This window comes from Hippocampus comes, unplaced genomic scaffold (genome assembly GCF_001891065.2).
Source record: "Hippocampus comes isolate QL1 unplaced genomic scaffold, H_comes_QL1_v1.1 scaffold292, whole genome shotgun sequence".
Taxonomy (NCBI): domain Eukaryota; kingdom Metazoa; phylum Chordata; class Actinopteri; order Syngnathiformes; family Syngnathidae; genus Hippocampus; species Hippocampus comes.
The window spans coordinates 1-19309 of record NW_017805880.1 but is presented as its reverse complement, the minus strand read 5'-3'; the positions used below and the strand labels follow the sequence as shown (position 1 = coordinate 19309).

General features: G+C 48.1%; 2 protein-coding genes across 2 annotated transcripts; one reads left to right on the top strand and one right to left on the bottom strand.

The window, feature by feature from the left end:
• Window positions 1–934: 934 nt before the first annotated feature.
• Window positions 935–11977, bottom strand: ilk (integrin-linked kinase). Its single transcript, XM_019889012.1, has 13 exons — window positions 11620–11977; window positions 10328–10544; window positions 5993–6158; window positions 5428–5523; window positions 5245–5341; window positions 5087–5170; window positions 4386–4471; window positions 3677–3786; window positions 3289–3416; window positions 3088–3209; window positions 2727–2826; window positions 2197–2327; window positions 935–1999 (listed from the first exon to the last, which is right to left on the bottom strand). Exons 2-13 carry the CDS (start codon window positions 10414–10416, stop codon window positions 1850–1852), a joined length of 1359 nt encoding a protein of 452 aa, XP_019744571.1. The 5' UTR covers window positions 10417–10544; window positions 11620–11977; the 3' UTR covers window positions 935–1849.
• A 538-nt stretch (window positions 11978–12515) lies between these two features.
• Window positions 12516–16736, top strand: rrp8 (ribosomal RNA processing 8). The gene is made up of 8 exons (XM_019889011.1): window positions 12516–12682; window positions 12760–12870; window positions 13216–13471; window positions 13863–14610; window positions 15047–15176; window positions 15251–15357; window positions 15912–16008; window positions 16443–16736. The coding sequence occupies exons 2-8, from the start codon at window positions 12775–12777 to the stop codon at window positions 16554–16556; spliced, it is 1548 nt and encodes a 515-aa protein (XP_019744570.1). The 5' UTR covers window positions 12516–12682; window positions 12760–12774; the 3' UTR covers window positions 16557–16736.
• Window positions 16737–19309: the final 2573 nt, after the last annotated feature.

The following is a 19309-nucleotide window of genomic DNA, read 5'->3' as shown; positions in this document are numbered from 1 at the left end:
TGCCCGCGGCGACGGCCCGTCTCCAAGCTGGGGCGGGGGTGGAGCGATCTGAGGTGGCGGTCGTGGCGGCGGCGGAGTCGGCTGCGGGGCTCGGCTGGTGACGAGCCTGCGTCAGTCGCCCACGTCACGGCCGACTTCGGGTGCTCTTACCCCGTTCGCAACCAAAGCCTCTGAGGGTTGGACATCTCTCCACGAAAGACGATTCGATACGGTTCAAGGGTGTCACAATTTTAAAATCGAACCATTCAATTAGGTTCGATTCACTGGGATTACTTGAAGATGTAAATTGTCAGCAAAGCATAATCAACACTGGAAAAGCAAAGGCTGCAAAGTGCATGTGAATTGTTTTTTTAAATTTCAATAAGTTCACACAAATGGCAGCAGTGGTTCGCGCGTCGACCTCACAGTGCAGAGGTCGTGGGTTCGATCCCGGCTCCCGCCTTCCTGTGCGGTGTTTACATGTTCTCCCCCGTCCTGCGTGGGTTTTCTCCAGGTTCTCCGGTTTCCTCCCGCATTCCAAAAAACATGCACGGCATGCTGATCGAACACTCTATAAATTGTCCCCAGGTGTGAGTATGAGCACAGATGGCTGTACGTCTCTCTGTGCCCTGTGATTCGTTGGCAAGCGGTTCAGGGTGTCCCCCGCCTACTGCCCAAAGACGGCTGGGATAGGCTCCAGCACCTCCCGCGACCGTTGTCAGAATAAAGCGGATCGGAAAATGAGTGGATGGATGTTTACACGCATACAAACAACAAAATTGTGTCAAATTTTGATGAGTGGGGGAATAGCAATTTCTGTTTTGGAATATGGCTCTGACATAAGGTACGAAACGTGAAGTGCCATGAATGATTCCCTCATGCACTGTTTATTGCCAACGGCAGGTCACAAGCAAGCTTTTTTTGTGACTCCCATACAAAATGAACACACCAAATCTATTCTTAGTTTTCAATTTAATATATATAGATATAAATACATTTGTATAGCTTGCTTTTGATTTTGGCTTGGACGCAAAGAAGTAAGCTGATGCAGGCACAGAAATGACAAGACAAGAGTGAATGAAGAGAAGACAAAGGAAAATAAAACAGCTGCAGGATGCGACCAGGATGATTTACAGTAAGTACACCATTTGTTCTTCGTTTGATGGCCACAATTCAACAATTAAACACTCAAGTTTCCTCTCAGGCACTTTTATGCACGTAGAAATAACGAAAGGCATATTTGGGCTACATTTTCAATCGAAAGGTAAAAAATAGACCGTCTGTAATGGTGCGTACACTATTTTAGGTGTACGGGAAACGGTAAAAAAAATTGCTTAACTCATTACAGAGAAATGCTTTTTCTTGCTTTACAAAACGCTGACGCGGCAACTCATGTTGCTGGGATGAGACCTGCTTTGAGCATATCGCTGCCACCGGGTCAAAAGCGCCCATGTCACAATTTGGCCAATTTCATACTTTTCAGTGATTTCAGCGGGTGCTGTTTTTATAAAATATTGACCAAAGTGTAGAAAATGGCTTGCTCTCTTTGAGGATGTGATTTAAACCCTTGGGTTGAGCAAACATGCCGTTTTGGGGGCGGGGGGTCTCCTTAAAAGTGATGATTTTTGAGGTACAAGGAACTATTCAGATCCAAATAAAACCTGTCGATACCCTCCACAGGTTATTCAGTCACGTGTTCCGTCCATGATTACAGTCGACATGTACAATATACCGTATATTAATAGAAAAAAAATTTCAACAAGAAAAATAACTGCTGTTGGATTGTAGTGGTGACGGCGCTCGATGCTGCGGTAAGGAAAAAGAGCTTAAGGCAACATCCCGGGGGTAAAAAGTCTGCTTTTTTTTTTCTTTACTTGTCTTGCATTTTCTCCAAAATAGGCACAATCATGTCAAACTTCGGCCTCTTGGCCGGGTCCTCGTTCATGCAGATCTTCATCAACTTGCAGATGTGCGGCGAGATGCCGGGAGGAATGGTGGGCCTCAAGCCCTCCAAGGCAACCTGAAAGGAAAACCGGAACGTTATCAACATCGACCGGGGTCGTAGAGACTCGTCGCCAAATCGACGAGACCGCTCGACAATGACGTTTGGAGCGTGGCAGCAATCAGTCGCTAATCAGGTAGGAGGAAGCAGAGGATCTTCTTGCAGCGGACTTAAGTGGGAGGGAAAAACTCTTTCTCCTGGCGATCTTTGCTGACCTTCATGCCGATTTCCATGTTGGAGAGGTCCGCGAAGGGCACCTCCCTGGTCACCAGCTCCCACAGCAGCACGGCGAAGCTCCACATGTCCGCCGACCGCCGGTTGATCTCCTCTGGCTTCTTCTGCAGGGCTGCAAGCGATCGATCGGGCAAGAAATCAGAGCCAGTGTGCAGGCGGACCCGATGTTATCACTCATTCCACGTCTGGTCATGTACGAGTACACATTTAGCCCCGTTTACATATGCAATCATGGAAAGCACCACCTCTGCCTCAATTTCAGACAAGAAAATCGGTGCAAAGCTTGCGATTTCACTTCCGCGGTTCACAAGCTGACAAATCTGGTGCCGCGCTGGTCTAGATGCTCTTTATGAAGAAGGCCTGCACCGTTTCCACTTTCTTTCTAATCAGTTTAGACAAGACATCTCTGGAGGACGTCTTCGGGGGGGGGGATTCCATTTTGCTTGCTCCCGCAAAGTGATCATTCGTGCTCCAGATGTCACTTTGGATGTGCGTGTGCTGCATCACGTACCCTCGGGGGCCACCCAAGCAGGCGAGTACATCCTGCCAGGACACTGAAAGGAGAACTTGACGTCTGCCATGCTGATCCTGGCTGTCATGTCTTCATCGATCTGTAGGGGGGAGGAGAGGGGGAGAACAAGATGTCACTGCTGAGTGAAAGGGACATGAGGATGGGCTTTTTGGACACCATGGGATGCACAACCCAAGTTGTTGTGAATGGCTTCCAAAAAGTATCCTTTGAAACAGATTTCAAAGTGATGGCCTCAAAAACGCAACATAGCGGGTGGCACGAACGTGGAAGCACATTATCGCGGGGGGACACGGTAGTTCCAAGCTGCGTCTGTGAAAGCCTCAAAAAGAAGTCTTCTCACCATGATGCTCTTGCTGTTCAGATAGTGTCGAGGGATCATGGGCTCCAACGTGTGCAAGAAGGCCATTCCGCAGGCGATGTCCAAAGCGAACTTGACCGCTTTCGTCTGGTCCACCACAAAGTCTGGCGGCGGCGGCGACACGGCGACGTCAAGGAAAGGTCATTCGGATCGCGGGCGCTGGTGTGACGGCAAAGTACTCACTGGTGCCCTCGTGCAGCACGTTGTAGAGGGAGCCGTACGGCATCCAGTGTGTGATGATGATGGGGTGAGGGGCCGGCGGAGACTGACAGGCTCCCAACATGGGGAGGACGTTCGGGTGGGAAAATATCCTGGGATGGTGACAAGGAGGACAACGACATAGGACAGCCGGCATCAACCAGGAGTGTGAGACGCAAACACAGAATCAAACTTTTGGGGCCTCAAACATAACCAGGTCATGGTTTCCGGTTCCCGCCACAGATAGTCACTTTCTCTCTGCCACCCGGAAGGACCACGGCGCCCGTGGCCGACAGTTTCCAACCGGCCTCCGCAGCGCAAATCGGCCAAACGGCCATCACAAGAGTAGCGCAATGGCGTGTCGGATCAGCACCTGAGTTTGGGGTACTCCTCGTTGAAGTCCCTGCTTTTCCGCGTGGTCCAGTCGCGGACCTTCAGCACTTTGACCACAATCTCGTTGCCTTGCCAGCGGCCTTGCCATAACTGCACGCCATCAAGGACACGGTACAAAGGTTACGGACATAGTGCAGGTACAGTGAAACCCCGCCTGGTTACCATTTCCTGAGAAAGGCACCTTGAGTAATTCTATATTTGCGTTCTCTTCCTGTAACAGGAAAAGATGGCTCCAAAGTGCAACGGGGCCAAACTGCGGCCCGGGGGCGGCCTCCATTTTTTAGCAGCCCCTGACATGATCCCCAAAAATGAAGAAATTATTGTACTAAAAATGACCTTTGGCATGGGCCGCAAAAGGAAGGTGAAGGTGGGCAAGGTGAGAAGGCAGGCGGTCAAAAGTGAAGAGGGCGTGCACATTTGCGCAACCACGTCCTCGGTTGTTTGCATTTGCTTTTCGTCTCAAGTTGCACACGCTGGTGTACGACGGGGTTGGACACATGAAGACGTGTCAATGATTTCACTCGATCTCATCTTTTGATATGGCAAAGTCCGTCCGTCATTGACGCCTTTCTCATTGGTTTTGATTTCGTTTTGAAAAGATACTCAAATGTTTGGTGATTCTACTTGGCGAATTGCGAGGCTTCACTGTACAATCGACGGCATGGCGTGGTGACTGGTTCTTCACGTACCTCTCCAGACTGGTTCTCATTGATTCGGGCCAGGAGCGAGAGCTGCTTATAGTCGATGCCTGCGTGTTTGTTCAAAGTACCGTTGCCTAGAAACAGAAGAAAGAAATAAAATGTCTCGTGTGACAATTTACAGACAAATGTCGAACATCTTTAAACCCACCACGAAATAGTTGAGCAATAAAGTATCATTTCATTTAACTTGCTAAGACATGCTGTGTCAAGCCTGGGAGCTCTGAAATTTGAAAACAAGCATGTCTACTGTCTAAGATAAACAAAAACCTTTAACATGCTGCAAATTCCTAAAAAGCGTTTTGTTTTGTTTTTTTTAATGCTTAAAGGGCACTTAAAGTGTTGAGTTTATATTCAACGTTTTCTCTGCATTATTTTCCTATTATCAGTAGCTCTGGATTTGAAAAGAAAGTTAAAAAAATAAAAGGTTTCTAATGTGTAATTAATCTCCGCGCTAGAGTATTTGCACATGTGTCTAACTGTTCAATAATCGTCTGAAAGTGCTTCGGGAACTGCGGTTCTCGTTGCCCAAATGCGACTGCATTTTTTTTCCCCCTTTCACTCAAGTCGTGATGTACTTGACGCTCACGCGGAATTACAATTTGAACTCGTAACAAAGCAATTAAAATGTATACACACACACACACACACACAACAAAGACCAAGTAGCTCTCGCAACGCGCTCTACTCACGGGGTCGTGTTCTGGTGGTGCCTTTCCAAAAGGTGTCTTTGAAGGGGATTTTGGTCAAATTCTGTCCCATTTTCTCAGCTTTTTCTACACCACAAAAGAAAAAAAAAATGAACACAGAACGGGCTGGGAAATAGTAAGCAACGGGGCAGACAGGATACCTTTGAGAAGCTCTTGCAAGTGAGGTTTGGCTTTGTCCAGGGGCGTTTCCCCATATTTGTTACAGATGCTCACCTGAGCCCCGTTGTTCACAAGGTCCTGCCGGGGTGGACAAGAAGCAAAACATTGTGGCAAGGGAGCAGTTGGACAAGTTGAACTTCAAGGCCACCGGGGGGCGCACTAACCTCTGCCACCAGGTCTTGTCCCCAGAAGCAGGCGTAATGCAGTGGCGTGTTCCCGTGTTCGTTGGCTGCGTTGGTGTCCGCTTTGCACTGAATCAGCTACAAAAGCGCCAAACAAAGGATGAGACGCCAGAGACGGCCGCTGTGCTTTGTTTGGGCTGAAGGCAGCGCGTGTGCAGAAAATATTCCCAACGTTGCGGCTTGTCTTGAGACATGCCAATATGAAACCGCGTATCTGGCAGGCGACGTTTCTAATTCCGACACCCCGCTCATACCATCCGAGGCTAACAAGCGCTGCCAACAATACCGACACCCGACAGATTACGACAGGTTTATGGGGTGTGTTGCAACGGCCGAGTTCGCAGTGTTCTGCAATAAATCTCTGTGGATGCCATTTAAACAAAAAACAAAACAAAAAAGAGATCCCAAACATGTGACCCCCCACCCAAATAAAATAAATAAAAATACAAATGGTAAAGTTCTTGGATGTTCTTTGCTGTCAACGGGACAAGACGGTCGGATGAGTCAACGTGCACGCGTGACCCTCTTTCCCCCCCCCCCCCAGTACCTTTCCCACAATGTCGCGATGTCCGTGGCTGGAGGCCAAGTGCAGGGGCGTGTCATCCCCGCGGTTCATGACGTTGATGCGGGCGCCGCGCATGATGAGCATGTCCACCACGCTGCAGCGGCCCTCCCGACACGCCCAGTGCAGAGGGCTGAAGCCGTGGTCGTCCCTGCAAAGTCACAATGGGAGTTCAACGTGGCTTTCGGTGTCATTTCCATTTGGGATTGTCATGATCAAACGATAAGTGGAGATCACAAAATGACTGCACCGCTGCGTGTAAATTGGACCAGCTGCCACTTAGGACTGATAGAATGGGTCGTGTCAAGGGTATCAATCGTCCTGCGTATCAATTCCACCCTTGTGTCAAGTCAGTCTGCGTCAACTTGGCCCATGCACCAATGACACCTGCATGACTGTAAATTTCCCCAGTGTGGGACGAATAAAGGATATCTTCTATCAATTCAGTCCTTGCATCAAGCGGGCCTGTCGTTTGCGTGCATCAAGTTGGCCCGTATGTCAAATCGTCGCCTACGTCAAAGTGGCCCGTGGGTCAACTTGAAGGACAGCGAAAGCTCTATCGGCTTGATGTGAATGTGTTATTTGTCTTCATTCTTCTGTTGGCTTTGCACGTCTCCTCTATCAAGTCTCACACGCCCACACACACCAACCCCAGAGAGAACTGAAGGAGCATTATGACGGAATCTCAATTCCACCCCCCGGCTGTTCCATTGGCTTGTGGCAACACGTCCTGCGTGGTTGAGTCGAGGTCCCGCACAGACCCTCTCAGTCCCACGACACCGTCTATCTGTGCATCGCGTGGGAGGAGGGTCATTTCCTGTCTGAGCATAAGGCCAAACCCGAAAAACTCATTAGCTCACATTTATGATCCCCCAGAAGGAAGTCTGATGCTTCTGGAAGTAAGATCTTGACTGCTGACAAAAATGGCGCCCTTAAGGAGATTTGAGTGGAGACCACCGCCACCGAGGACTAAGCATTCTTCAGAGCCCTCTTTGGCCAGTGTTCCGAGCATGTAGGCCCATGTGTCAACTCTCCGCCACGTTTCAAGTTTCAGCCCGTGTCAAGTATGCCCATGTGTCATTTCAGTTTGCGTGTCACGTCAGAGGAGGCGTGAAGACAACACAAGCATCAAGTTAGCCCACGTGTCAACGAGGCTTGCCCGTGTGTCCGCTTGGCCCACGTGTCAAGGTGTCTCATCCGTGTGTCAAGTCCCATCCTGTGTTCCATCAATTCAGCGTTAGCATGCGTGTCAACTTGTCCAATCTCTCCATTTCTCTTGTCCATGCGTCATGTCACTTTTTTCATGTAGATTCGTCAATGTGGCCCTTTGGCGTTTCATGTTGGCTTTGTGTCAGGGGTCCACCCGTGTGTCAATGACACCATTCCTCAAATCAGCCCGTGCGTCAATTTCAGGCAAATCGGACCACATATCAAGTCAGGGCCACGCATCAAGTCCATTCATGCCAACCTGTTTTTAAAAAGTTTTAAAAATGAACACCACCACTTTCTTACTCCTGTTAGCATGAACGCACCAATAAATTGAAGAATGGCACTTTCAGGCGCTCCAGTTTCCCATGTCTATTTCCAGTGTGGCAAGCTTTTCGGGATACATTTTCCCTTTGAGTTAGACTTGGTTGGCCCCCCCCCCCCCCCCCCAGTCGAAGCCCCTCCCGGCCCGCTGCGGTCATTTATTTCAGGCGCTTCCACCTGCCAGCAGGCCTCAGTCTGGCAGATGCAATAGAAAAGAAGCGTCAAGAGCAGCTCTTCAAAGGGGTCGCTCGAATCCGAGGAGGTGAGCGCCACTTGACGAGAAAGGGGATGACTCATCCCATTTTACAATAAACTAAATCATCAGATCCCCCGAGACGACGATGCACCAGTTCCTAAAGGCTTTCATTCATATAAAGTGTCAGCGGAAGTTACGGCAACCACTAAATGTCCACTTGCCGCCGCACTGCCAAAGGGAGTTCTAAATAAAAATCAGCAATCACCCAGTAAACCTCCCACCTTCCCAAACAAGGAGCTGTCACGCAGCACAGCTCAGCCTGCGCGGCTACCGGCGCTAGCTTTTCAGCTAAATAAAGACAACGATTGAAGCGCTAAGCCCAAGGAAAGCACAAGAAGGCCGAGCGCTTGTTTGAAGAAAACCGTTTGGGAAATGAGGCGGCGAGGGCAAGTTCAACCTTCAAGTGCAGCAGCTGAAGATTTGAGAGCAATCTAAACGAGAGGAGCAGTCTTCCAACCAGCAGAATAAAGAGGAATGTCGGAAAAGAAACCATTGGAAGGGGGGTTGAGTGGGGTTGATGCACATTCCACGCACACTTGTCTGTCTGGCCAAACACGACTTGGACAGCGGAACCCGCTACGGTCGTCCTGCCGAATGGGAGTGCGAGTGGATTTGCCCCAGTGTTATTCCTTGTAAGGAGATTCGGCGGCCACGCTTTCCCGGGAAGGTTGCGGCGGCGTAAACAATCCAGAAGGACGCAAAGTATTTCATGCAAAGAAGTGACGTGGAAGGTCAAACACAATCCCAAGTTTACACTTGGGGGGACAAACTGGACCTGGCAATTTAGCAGCCTCTTTACTTTGACGGGATGGGAGACAATCGCTTTCAACGTAAAAGTGTCACGGACAGTGAGGTGACAGAACCGGACATGCAGGACAAGTGAAAAAAAAAAAAAAAAAAAAAAAAAAAAAATGTGGCTTTTGATGAATTGGAACTTAGCGGCTTCAGTGCCATATTGACTTTCCACAAAATGTCTTCAATTTAGAGCGAAGCAGTGTCACTTCATTTTTTTTTTTTTAACTCTCTCAACATGCACCCGTTTCTTTTCATCTGCTAGTCAGGGAACCGCTTCTCCGATTGGATGACAAGTTTCAAGTACCGTATTTTCACAACCATGCGGCGCACCGTATTAAAAGGCATAGTGACACTTACAGGTGCTAATTCTGTATTTAACACTGAAGACGCATTGCGTTATTGAACGCAGACATGGTAAAACGTACACTTGCTTAAAAAAAAAAAATAAAAAAACGGGAGCACGTAACGATGTACTTGCGTTATTTTTTTGATCAAGCCTCATCCTCAAATCCGTCAAAGTCCTCATCTTTTGCCTCTAAAGTCAACACCTGGGCAAATTCACCTTCTTCTCTACAGCGGGGGTCACTGGGATGTTGAAAGTGAACGGCACCCTCCCCATGTTGGTGATGTGGTTGGGCCGGATGTGTTTGTCGGTAACCTTTTTGGTGTATTTCAAAATGCAAAGTATGCCTGTCACTCAACATTTTGCCCAAATGGGTATGTACGAATGTGGGGATGGGTTGAGAGAACGGTCGCGAAGGGAAGCCAACAGATTGGCAGAATAAAGAATTCAAATATCAGTAGACATCCACCGTATCCAACACGTGACAGAAAAGTGATCTGCGCTCCTCTTCTTCCCACTCAAGGCGATAAATCAGCCAGCCTGGGGAGAAAGGAGCTCGACGTGCTCATTTAGCTAATGGAATCGTCCGAACGCGTACCCGGTCGGCTGCTGCGGACGCCATTTGGCCGCTTGAAGCCGTTGCCAAGTCCTCACTGCGTCAGTTTCCCGCAACGCCGTCCACTGTCTCCGCGACGGTCACGGCGAGCTTCCCGTGCTGGCACCGCGCTTTGTGGAAGGGAATTCCCGACCTATAAACACGCGCTTCCGAGGAAGTGGGTTCAATCTCGGGCCAGAGGCCCACTGGGGACAAACTAAGAGTCAGTTGCTGCTGTGCAAACGCTAAGTCGGCGGAGGGACCGTCTTGATGTTCGCGTAATATTTTCAACCTTGGGCAGTGCCCGTAAAAGTCGCCCCCACCCCATCTTGATGTGTATGAACGGCCCCAGCGTAACACAGTGAGAGAGCAAAGCCAACCTGTCAGCAGCATCTTTTATCGCTGTTTTGTATAGAAGGAGCTGATAGAAAAAGCGGATAAAGTGGACGTGCGGCGCAAAGCCAGCCCATCACCCATCAGCCCCCCAACTTCAGTGGTCGAAGACCCTTGGACACATCAGGGAAAATCCATCAGGATTGTCATTGTCTGTTTGTATAAACTGTGCAGATTGAATCTGGGGACAAAGTGGATCCGACAATTTTCCAACTTCAATGACAACTCAGCAATTTACCACTTGGAGGGGGTCTTAGCCCATTTTAACACCGCATATACAATGCAGCTTTTTTCGTTCCTATTTTCCACAGCAGTTCAATTTCATGTGAACGGCATCGAAACCATCCATTTTACACCTAAGGAGGAAGTCGTCCCCTTTCAACCGCCTACAGCCAAAAGGCATCTCACCCTTGGTTGAGGTCATTTTCCGTGTTGTCCAGCCAGAGGCGCACGGCCACCGCATTGCCCTCTCGACACTGCGTGAAGATGTCGTCCATTTTGGCACGTTAACCTGAGTGACACGACGCGGAGCTGAAGCAGCAAGACTGAGGTTTCATCTGTCCCTCACCGGGGCCAGTGAGGGACACGATCGCTGATCCTCGGGGGGGAGGGCACTTGCACCGGTCTGAAATGGAAAATATTGAAAGAACAGTGTTGGAAAACGTGCTGATCGTTGGGCCGGCCCAGATGGCTTTCAAATTAAATTGAGAGTTCTAGCATTCCCCCTTCAGGAGGCAAATGACATTATTCATGTGAAAATGTATGTTTCTTATCCCAAGTTGGCACATGATGATGATGACAGCCCAAGTCACTAATTTTACTTTTGGATTTAGCTTCTAAGTACTTTACCACAGCTTCTTCCAGATATAGAGCTCATTCAAAGGGCGACACAGGAACATGTGCATAGCTTTAAACTCGTTCAATCATTTCTAATGACGTGACCTACTCGAGAGCAAAACAGATTCTTTTGAGGCGCTTGAGGGGCATCTTTAAGCAAATGGCATTTTCGATCACTTCAATAAGGGAGTGCAGTATTATCCGACACCGTCTGCTGGTCATTTAGGGCCATTTGCAAACAAATTCAAGCAAATATTTGCAAGTCGTTGCTCCCTCAAAGTGAGGAATTGCTGTTGTTTGCATGCGACACCAACTTAAATGTGCTCAACTTCATCCTTCAAGGATAATAACTAACACATCTTGTAGTATTAGGGGCAGATTATTAGGAGTGCGGTGCCATTTGCGCTAACGTGACCCAAGTGCCTTGACGATTGATTTGTATTGAACATGGAAACACTTCCGCGACACTGTAATACGAGTAAAGAATACCTGAATGAGTTCAAATCGTCAAAAAAATTTAAATACGAAGGTTACGTTTGATAAACCATTTTGTCTGGTAGCAACGGCTGCTAACGCGCTAAAACACGATTGGGGTGGGGGGGGAGCAAACTTGTTGATTTCCACGCAACGCGGCCATAACACAGCGCGCTCTCCTCAAAAGGGGAAGCAGCCAACACAACACTCAAGTAAAGAGGAACTAAAATTTCAGACATTTGGGAACCGAGCTAGCTAACCTCCATTCTGGACGGTCCGTTTCTCTCATCGTCAATTGTAGCGCAGTGACAAAAGTCGGCGTCGGTTCGCCATTTAACAACCGCGACTTGCGACCTCGTGTCACCAAAACATCCGCGAGATGACCTTACCGAATGAAAAGGCGTGAAAGGAGGCCTCCGGAGAACTTTCTCGCGGTGCTGTTCGGCGCTTCGGGGAGACGAAACGGTGCCGAGCCGACTGCCTACGTCCACACCCTCACGCAAGGGAGGGCGTACTACTCGGCCCCGGCAGCCGGATAAGAGACTGCGCCCCTTACAGACCATAGGGAGCATCGCATCAAATAACATACCCTGAGGGGATGGATTCTTTTCAGATAGGTCGATGTGTCCGAAAGTCCACCCTTATCTCCCACACTTAAAACCTCTTTCGCAATATAGTTTCGCACGACATGTAGCGCTTTCATAGTGGTTCCCTCAGCCTTTTTGGCGATGGCGATTCGGACAGCCAGCTCACTGCATTGTCCTCGTCGCAGAGCACGTGACCACCATACCTGTCATGACGCACCGGCACATTAAGATCTCCGACTCTATATTGTGGATTTAAAAATAAATATTTTTTAATCTGTACTTGTTTTACTTTGTCATGTGTATTTTCAATTCTATAAAACGAATGCATTATTTCTGTGGCGTGGACTGTCTGTACACTTGCGCCATTTTGTTCCTACTCGCAATGCATTGTGGTCCATACTAACATGTTGAACATCAATACTGATTCATTTTCCAAGTGCACAGTGGGTGCCCTTCGCGTTTACTCCATGGACATTCGGACACCCCGACAAAAAAAATCAGTTTCCATCTAACTTCCTCACAACAGAGTTCAGCTCATGAGTCTTCATGTGCTCCGTTTCAACGAAGGGTTTAATTGAAAAATCCAGAATGATTTACAGCATTTAGTTATGCAAAGTAATTTCTACCGGAGATCACACCATACTAATGTTTTGTACATTTGAAATGAAAAAAAGTCGAGCGGAGACGCTTTTTCCCCCCGACGTCATCAACACGCGCCGGTTAACTGTTCCGCTTCGTCCACGCGCATGCACGCTGAACGAAATACTGTACGTGGTATTTCTGCAAAAGATTATACTTAACTACATTTGGAGATAAGCTTGCCGTTTTCGTCACCCATCGTCGCTATTCGACACGCCGTCGGCTGGTGAGTAAATTAGAGCTGAATTTGGGTGTAGTACCGGTATTTATCGTAAAATCCATCCATGCTTCGGTGATCTACAGAGTTTGCGGGGGAGTATGTTTCACGAGGACGAAGATTGGAATGACGCCGCCGACGTCTTAAGTCAAATTGTTGTGAAACAGAAGCCAAACAGTCACAGCACCGATGTGAAGGTATGTCATATGTGTGGGTAGTTTGCTCAACGATCACGTGTTCGATTCGCACACCCCCAAAATATTCAGCATCGCAATTACAGAATTATACACATTTATTAGAACAGAGGCCGAGACATTTATTTACTGAAATGCAAAACGTACCAGGCATTTCTCACAGCCTTAGTTTGTAGTGGCCAACATGTATGTTTCCCAGATGGGAGTGTCAGTCGTGTTCAATTGTCATTGAAGCCCCGCCCATTGTCGCACTACCTATTATTGCTTACCTGAGGGGAAATGGGGAGGAAGGGGGTGTCTATTTGGGGTTACAGTCGCCACCCCCATCGCATTTTCCTTTCTGCTTAGTCCAAACATGTGGGAAAGAAGAGTCTCCTGCGGACGCTACAGACTTTGGAATCGATACCAGACTGGAAGCGCGACGACCAGCTTCGGCCTGACAGCGACAGCGAAGCCGCCACGCCGGACACCACCAAGAAGAAGAAAAAGAAGAAAAAGAGGAGGAGGACAAAACAAGCCAGTATGACAACGGCAGAGCAGGAGAACAACACTGAGGTCAAGGAAGAGAAAACTGTAGCCAAGAAGAAAATGGAAAAGACAAGTGGTGAGTATTGGAATTTTGTGATTGGGAATTTTCCCCTACGTATTGGAAAAGAGAAACGTCTATTGTGGCTCTAAACTTTCAGAAAATTGGATTTTCCAGTACATCTCATTTATTTTTCTGTATAGTGAGTCATATTTCAAATATGACTGGGGCTTAAAATCTTGGCTTGGTTATTTGTTTATTGTGAAAATACTTTTGTTGTCATCGTTGAGTCACTGCTTAGTATCAGCATGTTATCATCAATGCCACGCGGCCGTTTCCGAAATTCTATGCTAAAAACGCCCTCCTGTTATCCTCAGTTATGCCAATGAGGTGTTTTCATGCAATAAAGCGCACAAATTTCAATACTTTTGGAGGTGCGCATACATAATGGAAAGATTTCTTTTGGAAGGTGTCCCGAAGAGCAAAAGCGCATCTGCCGGTGAGGGGGAGGGCAAAGCGAGCCCGCAGCAGCCGGCCGGCGATGTCCCGAAGGTCAGCAGGCAGCAGTGGAAAAACAAAATGAAGAACAAGCGGAAATGCAAAAATAAATACCGGCAGAATAAAGCTCAAGAAGACGTCGGGAAGGACGATAAAACTCTGCCGACGACGCCTTCACACATCAACAGCGGCAAGCCGGTCCTAGCGCCAGACAAGCAAACGCTGCCGCAGAAAAGAAAAAAAACAGACGAGGACGTCAACACGGGGACGTCGGCTATTAAATGCGCCAAGAAGGAAAGGGACGAAACCGTCAACGGGTCATCGCGGGCCTCCGAGACGCTCGGGCAAAAAGTGGAGCTTCTGAAACGCCAACGCCTCCGGAAGCTTCTCCGGTCGACCGGTCCCGAGGAGCCCGTTTCGGAGGAGCCCCCCCGAGAAGCCGTTTCGGAGGAGGCCCCCCGGGAAGCCGTTTCCGGGGAGGCCAAGGACGCTACGGGGGACCGCTCGAGTCGTTTGCGCTTGCGCGTGGAGCGGCGCCTGGAAGCGGCCCGCTTCCGCTACATCAACCAGTTGCTGTACAGCAGCAGCAGCGGCGAGGCCAAGCGCATGTTCCAGCAGGACCCGCAGGCCTTCCAGATCTACCACAGGGGCTTCACGGAGCAGGTGCGCCACTGGCCCGCCAACCCCGTGGACGCCATCATCGCCTACATCCACAAGAAGTGAGACGTCCTCCTTTCCGTTGCACACGCAGCATGTTGGCTACTTATTGCTTACATGACATACATGACGCTGTCGCTTCACCCTTCGCCGCAGCCGTCGCTGCTTCCCGTCTTAAAAACAGTCACACTCGGAACCCAAATCTGTTTTTAAGACGCGTCACAAAGAAGCAGTGACGGCTCCGACGAAGGCTGAAGTGACGGCCGAAGTTCTCAGCGAGGTACGAGTTCTTTTCGTCACCAAAAAAGGCCATCGTCGGGAGAAAAAGAAACCTTCAACCTAACTGTATGGACATGATTGAAAAAAACAAACGCAGCCTCATCAAAGTCTATCGAGTGGGTGTCCAAAGCCTACTCTGATGACTGACATTCACTTTTTTTGGCAAGCAGTTCAGGTAATATTTGTATCCCCCCCCCCTCCCCCCGTGTGTTGTTTCAGACCGTCCTCGCTGGTGGTGGCCGACTTCGGCTGCGGCGACTGCAAGATCGCACTCAGCGTCAAGAACAAAGTGCACAGCTTCGACTTGGTGGCGACTTGCGACCTGGTGACGGTCTGCGACATGGCCCATGTGCGTTTCTATTGGTGCGTGCCTCCTCGCCAAAGTGCTCTCGCCGACAATCTCCGTCCGCCTCCTCCCTGCAGGTGCCGCTGCCGGACAGGTCGGTGGACATTGGCGTCTTCTGCCTGTCGCTGATGGGAACCAATCTGGCGGCTTTCCTCGTCGAGGCCAACCGGGTCTTGAAAAAGGGGTAAACTCATTCATTCAAATCACTTGGCGCTTTAATCGAGAAAACCCAAAAAAAAAAGAAATAGCTGCGCGGTGGAGTAAGCGGTTAAGACGGGTGGCGGAGTCACAATTGTGGCTGCTGCGGGCTCATTTGGTTTTTCACACCTCCCTACTTTTGTGTGCGCAGCGGTGGCCGCAGAAACAAGTTTCATTCCTTCCTTGATCACACTCGTCACTCAAATCTGATACTTGCAAAGAATGGAAATGTTATGAATTGATTACACAAAGGGGGGAAAAAAATCAGTGTGACCGTCACGTGCCAAGTTTCACATTTTCATGTGATACATTTTTACGTGATACGATTCACATTCCGTCATAAACTTCACATTTTACCGTGAGAAATTTCCGTGAGTGTTCTTTGCAGAGGATAAAGAATATGGGAATATTTACTCATTCTATTGACGCTGCCAGCAGACCCAGCTGGGGTGTGTCAGGCTTGCACTCGCGAGTCGAAAAACAATTGTAATTGTGGTCACTCGAATCTCAGTGGCTCTCTGTATTTGTTATTTTTTTTAGGGGCGTGCTGAAAATCGCGGAGGTAGCGAGCAGGTTCGACAACGTGCGTAACTTTCTCACGGGGCTGGCCAAATTGGGATTCAAGTTGGAGTCCAAGGTGAGAGCACAAGTCACTTAATTAGGCACATGTGAAATGAGGCACAAAACGTTTTGTTTTATTTCCACAGTTGATCAAATTTTCAATTGAAGTTACAATAAATGAATACGTCTTTTTAATCAAATGAATTTTTGTTTGAATTTGCTGATATTTTCATTATGTTGGCCATAAATAAATGGCCCAACGATTGAATACATGTTCAAGTTTCCATCCAATCAGACATTTTGATTTAGAAAACGACTGAGAAAAATTATCGTTCACTCTCTTTAAGGTATGCAAAAAAATGGCGAGTGTTTATTTTATTTTGCCACGTTTACAATTGACAAATGCACCCCAAAACTAATTTCAAGCAATTATTTCTTGAGCTAACTGAATAAAACAAAGAAGACCCACGAAGGAGCCGTTTGTCATGTTGTGTTTGCGCTCTCCTTTAGGACACGGAGAACACACATTTCTACACGTTCGACCTCACCAAGACGAGCGATGCGCCAGAAAAAGTGAAGAATTTCGGCTTGCAGCTGAAGGCCTGCTTGTACAAGAAGAGATGACGTGAAAAATTAACTGCAAAGTATTCGCTTGGACCGCTGCACCGTTGTTGAAAAATGCGTTTGTGATTTGTTATCTTGACTGGCTGCTTTTGTTTCCAATTCCTTCCAATATGGAAAATTGTATCATATGTAAAATACTGTGGGGGGGGGGGGGGGCAACATTAAACATTTTGACGAGAATGAAGTCTTATTCTCTTGGAAGCGGATTTTCTCGGGGGGTGTCACTAGCCATGTCAAACTATATTTTCAATGATAATAAGGACAAGTGAATGGATAATCAATCTAACTGATTTCCGAACCGGTGCAGAGCTTTTTTTTCTTATTGCTGCACTTGTCAGCATTCGCCCCAAGGGGGCGCGCTAACACTGATTCAATTCAATCAGACAAATGGAACCCGACAGTGTTGTACTGAATAAATACAAACTAACAACGCAACGAAGGTTTTTTTTTTTTTGTCTAAATGGCTCTATTTTCCCCCATTCGCCCCAAGGGGGCGCGCTAACACTGATTCAATAAGAACAATGGAACCCGACAGTGTCGTCCTGTATAAAAACAAACTACAACGTAACGAAGGGTTGTTGTTTTTTTTTGTCTTAATGGCTCTATTCCCCCCCCCCCTTTTTTTGCCACCCTTTCCTCCCTCTCTTGCACATCCTGGATTTGAATGGCGGGCGGTGCGACGCGAGGCCCACAATGTGCTCCTCATCAACACCGCGGAGCGATGCGGCGTGGCCGCGTGGAAAGTTGTGCGAAGCGCAAACCGTCAAGCGGCTCGCGCACGTCCCACATCAAATGACTCACTCGTTTTCTTTCCAACGGGAAAATGAACAAAAGATGGACCTCTTTATATTGCGAGGCCAAAGGCGGATGGAATTTCTTGCACAGGAATGGCATCCAAATATGTCATCTTTTTTTTTTTTTGCCAAACTAACTCTGGCTGAACTGAACCCAACCCTTGGGCCGAACCCCAACAGTCGCGCGCAGCCTTAACTTCAAGACAGACCCCCCCCCCCCCCCCGAATCCGTCACCCTGTGCTCGACTAGCGAGAAATTAGCTCCGCTTTAGAATAACATGACACAGGTCAAAGTAGAAATCCTCCAAATAATTTGAGTACAAAGTACTGGCATATTATTGGCATGTAAACTTGAGTTCTATTTTTATGATTTAGATCAGGGGTCCCCAACCTTTTTTGCCCCACGGACCGGTTTATGTCAGACAATATTTTCAGGGACCGGCATTTAAGGTGTGGCGGATAAATACTTCAAAATAATATAGTAAGAGCTGCTTTCGAGAGATAATAATAAACACGAGGAGCGTCTAATCTGGCCGCAACACTCTGATCGCTCTGGTAATGTTAAATGCCTTCAAAATACGATACAACGCAAATTCAAAGTGCATGAAAATGACGACTCACCACAGCCCCGAGCTTGATTTTCTGCAACCAGACGGTCCCATCTCGGGGTAATAGGAGACAATGACACCTCAAGTGTGTGCTTTATGTCCAGTCTTCTTCGTGATTTTGTTTTAGTCGCCGTGGCTGCACAAAACCTCACACAGGTAGCATGTCGGAAATAGCAACAGTGCTATTGTGGCGATCTCATATTCAGCCATAACTTGAATCCAGAACACCGGCAGAGTTGTTGTCTCGAACGTACTTTTAACGCCGCCGTCGTTTGCGATCTCCAGCAGTTTATTTTACTCATTCAGCAAGCTCTGGCGTTTCTAGTCGCCGTGGCTGCACAAAACCTCACACAGGTAGCATGTCGGAAATAGCAACAGTGCTATTGTGGCGATCTCAAGAGTATTCAGCCATAACTTGAATCCAGAACACCGGCAGAGTTGTTGTCTCGAACGTAATTTTAAGGCCACCGTCATTTGCGAGCTCCAGCAGTTTATTTTACTCATTTAGCAGGCTCTGGCGTTTCGTTTTTAGTGTAATCAGTCACGTGACTGAGAAGCGTGGCTTGACGTGCGTCAAAAGTGACACAGACGGATGTAACGGAGAATCGGGTAATTTTTCAAAATAAAATAGCTTTCGTATTGCAAAATAAATACAACGGAATTAATGTAAGTTCTTATTGTGCGGTCCGGCACCAAATGCCCCGCGGTCCGCGGACCGGCGGTTAAGGACCCCTGATTTAGATGTTTCTTACCAGACCTTGAACGTCAATTAGCACTTCATATCAGTTTGAAGTTTCAGTTTTTGGTATGTAAACATCAAATCATTAAAAAGGATATACCTGTTGATCTGAAATGATGCCTGAGGTCCATCGCTTTGCTTCTGTTTGATCGGCTTTTGCCAAGTTGTTCGCAAATGAGGGATGGACATTCCCCCCAGAGGTGGATATTCCAACATAGTTTCGACAGAGCACCTGAAGCCAAATGTAACGTGTCAGCGCAAGGCTGCATGTCAACATTGGTGATGGTGGCCAAAGATGGAGGGTGCAAGTGCAGGGGGAAGCAGACTGTGCCGGAGTCAAACAAAAACAATTCATGAATGAACCCCCCGGCTTGTCCGAATAGCTTCTACATCAACAACTTTTCTTGCTTGGTCAGTTTGTCTGTCTGTCCATCTATTCATCATATCTGTACATCCACATGTGTTTACAAATGGTGCAATCAAGAGTTTTCTTTTCCAGGCCAAACTGTGCGATGCTAGCGTGAAAAGGTCAACTGGGGCTGGTGACGTTGCACCCTCCCAAACATAGCCATGGACAAAGCCCAAAATATGTCAGAGACCACCCTGCACCGC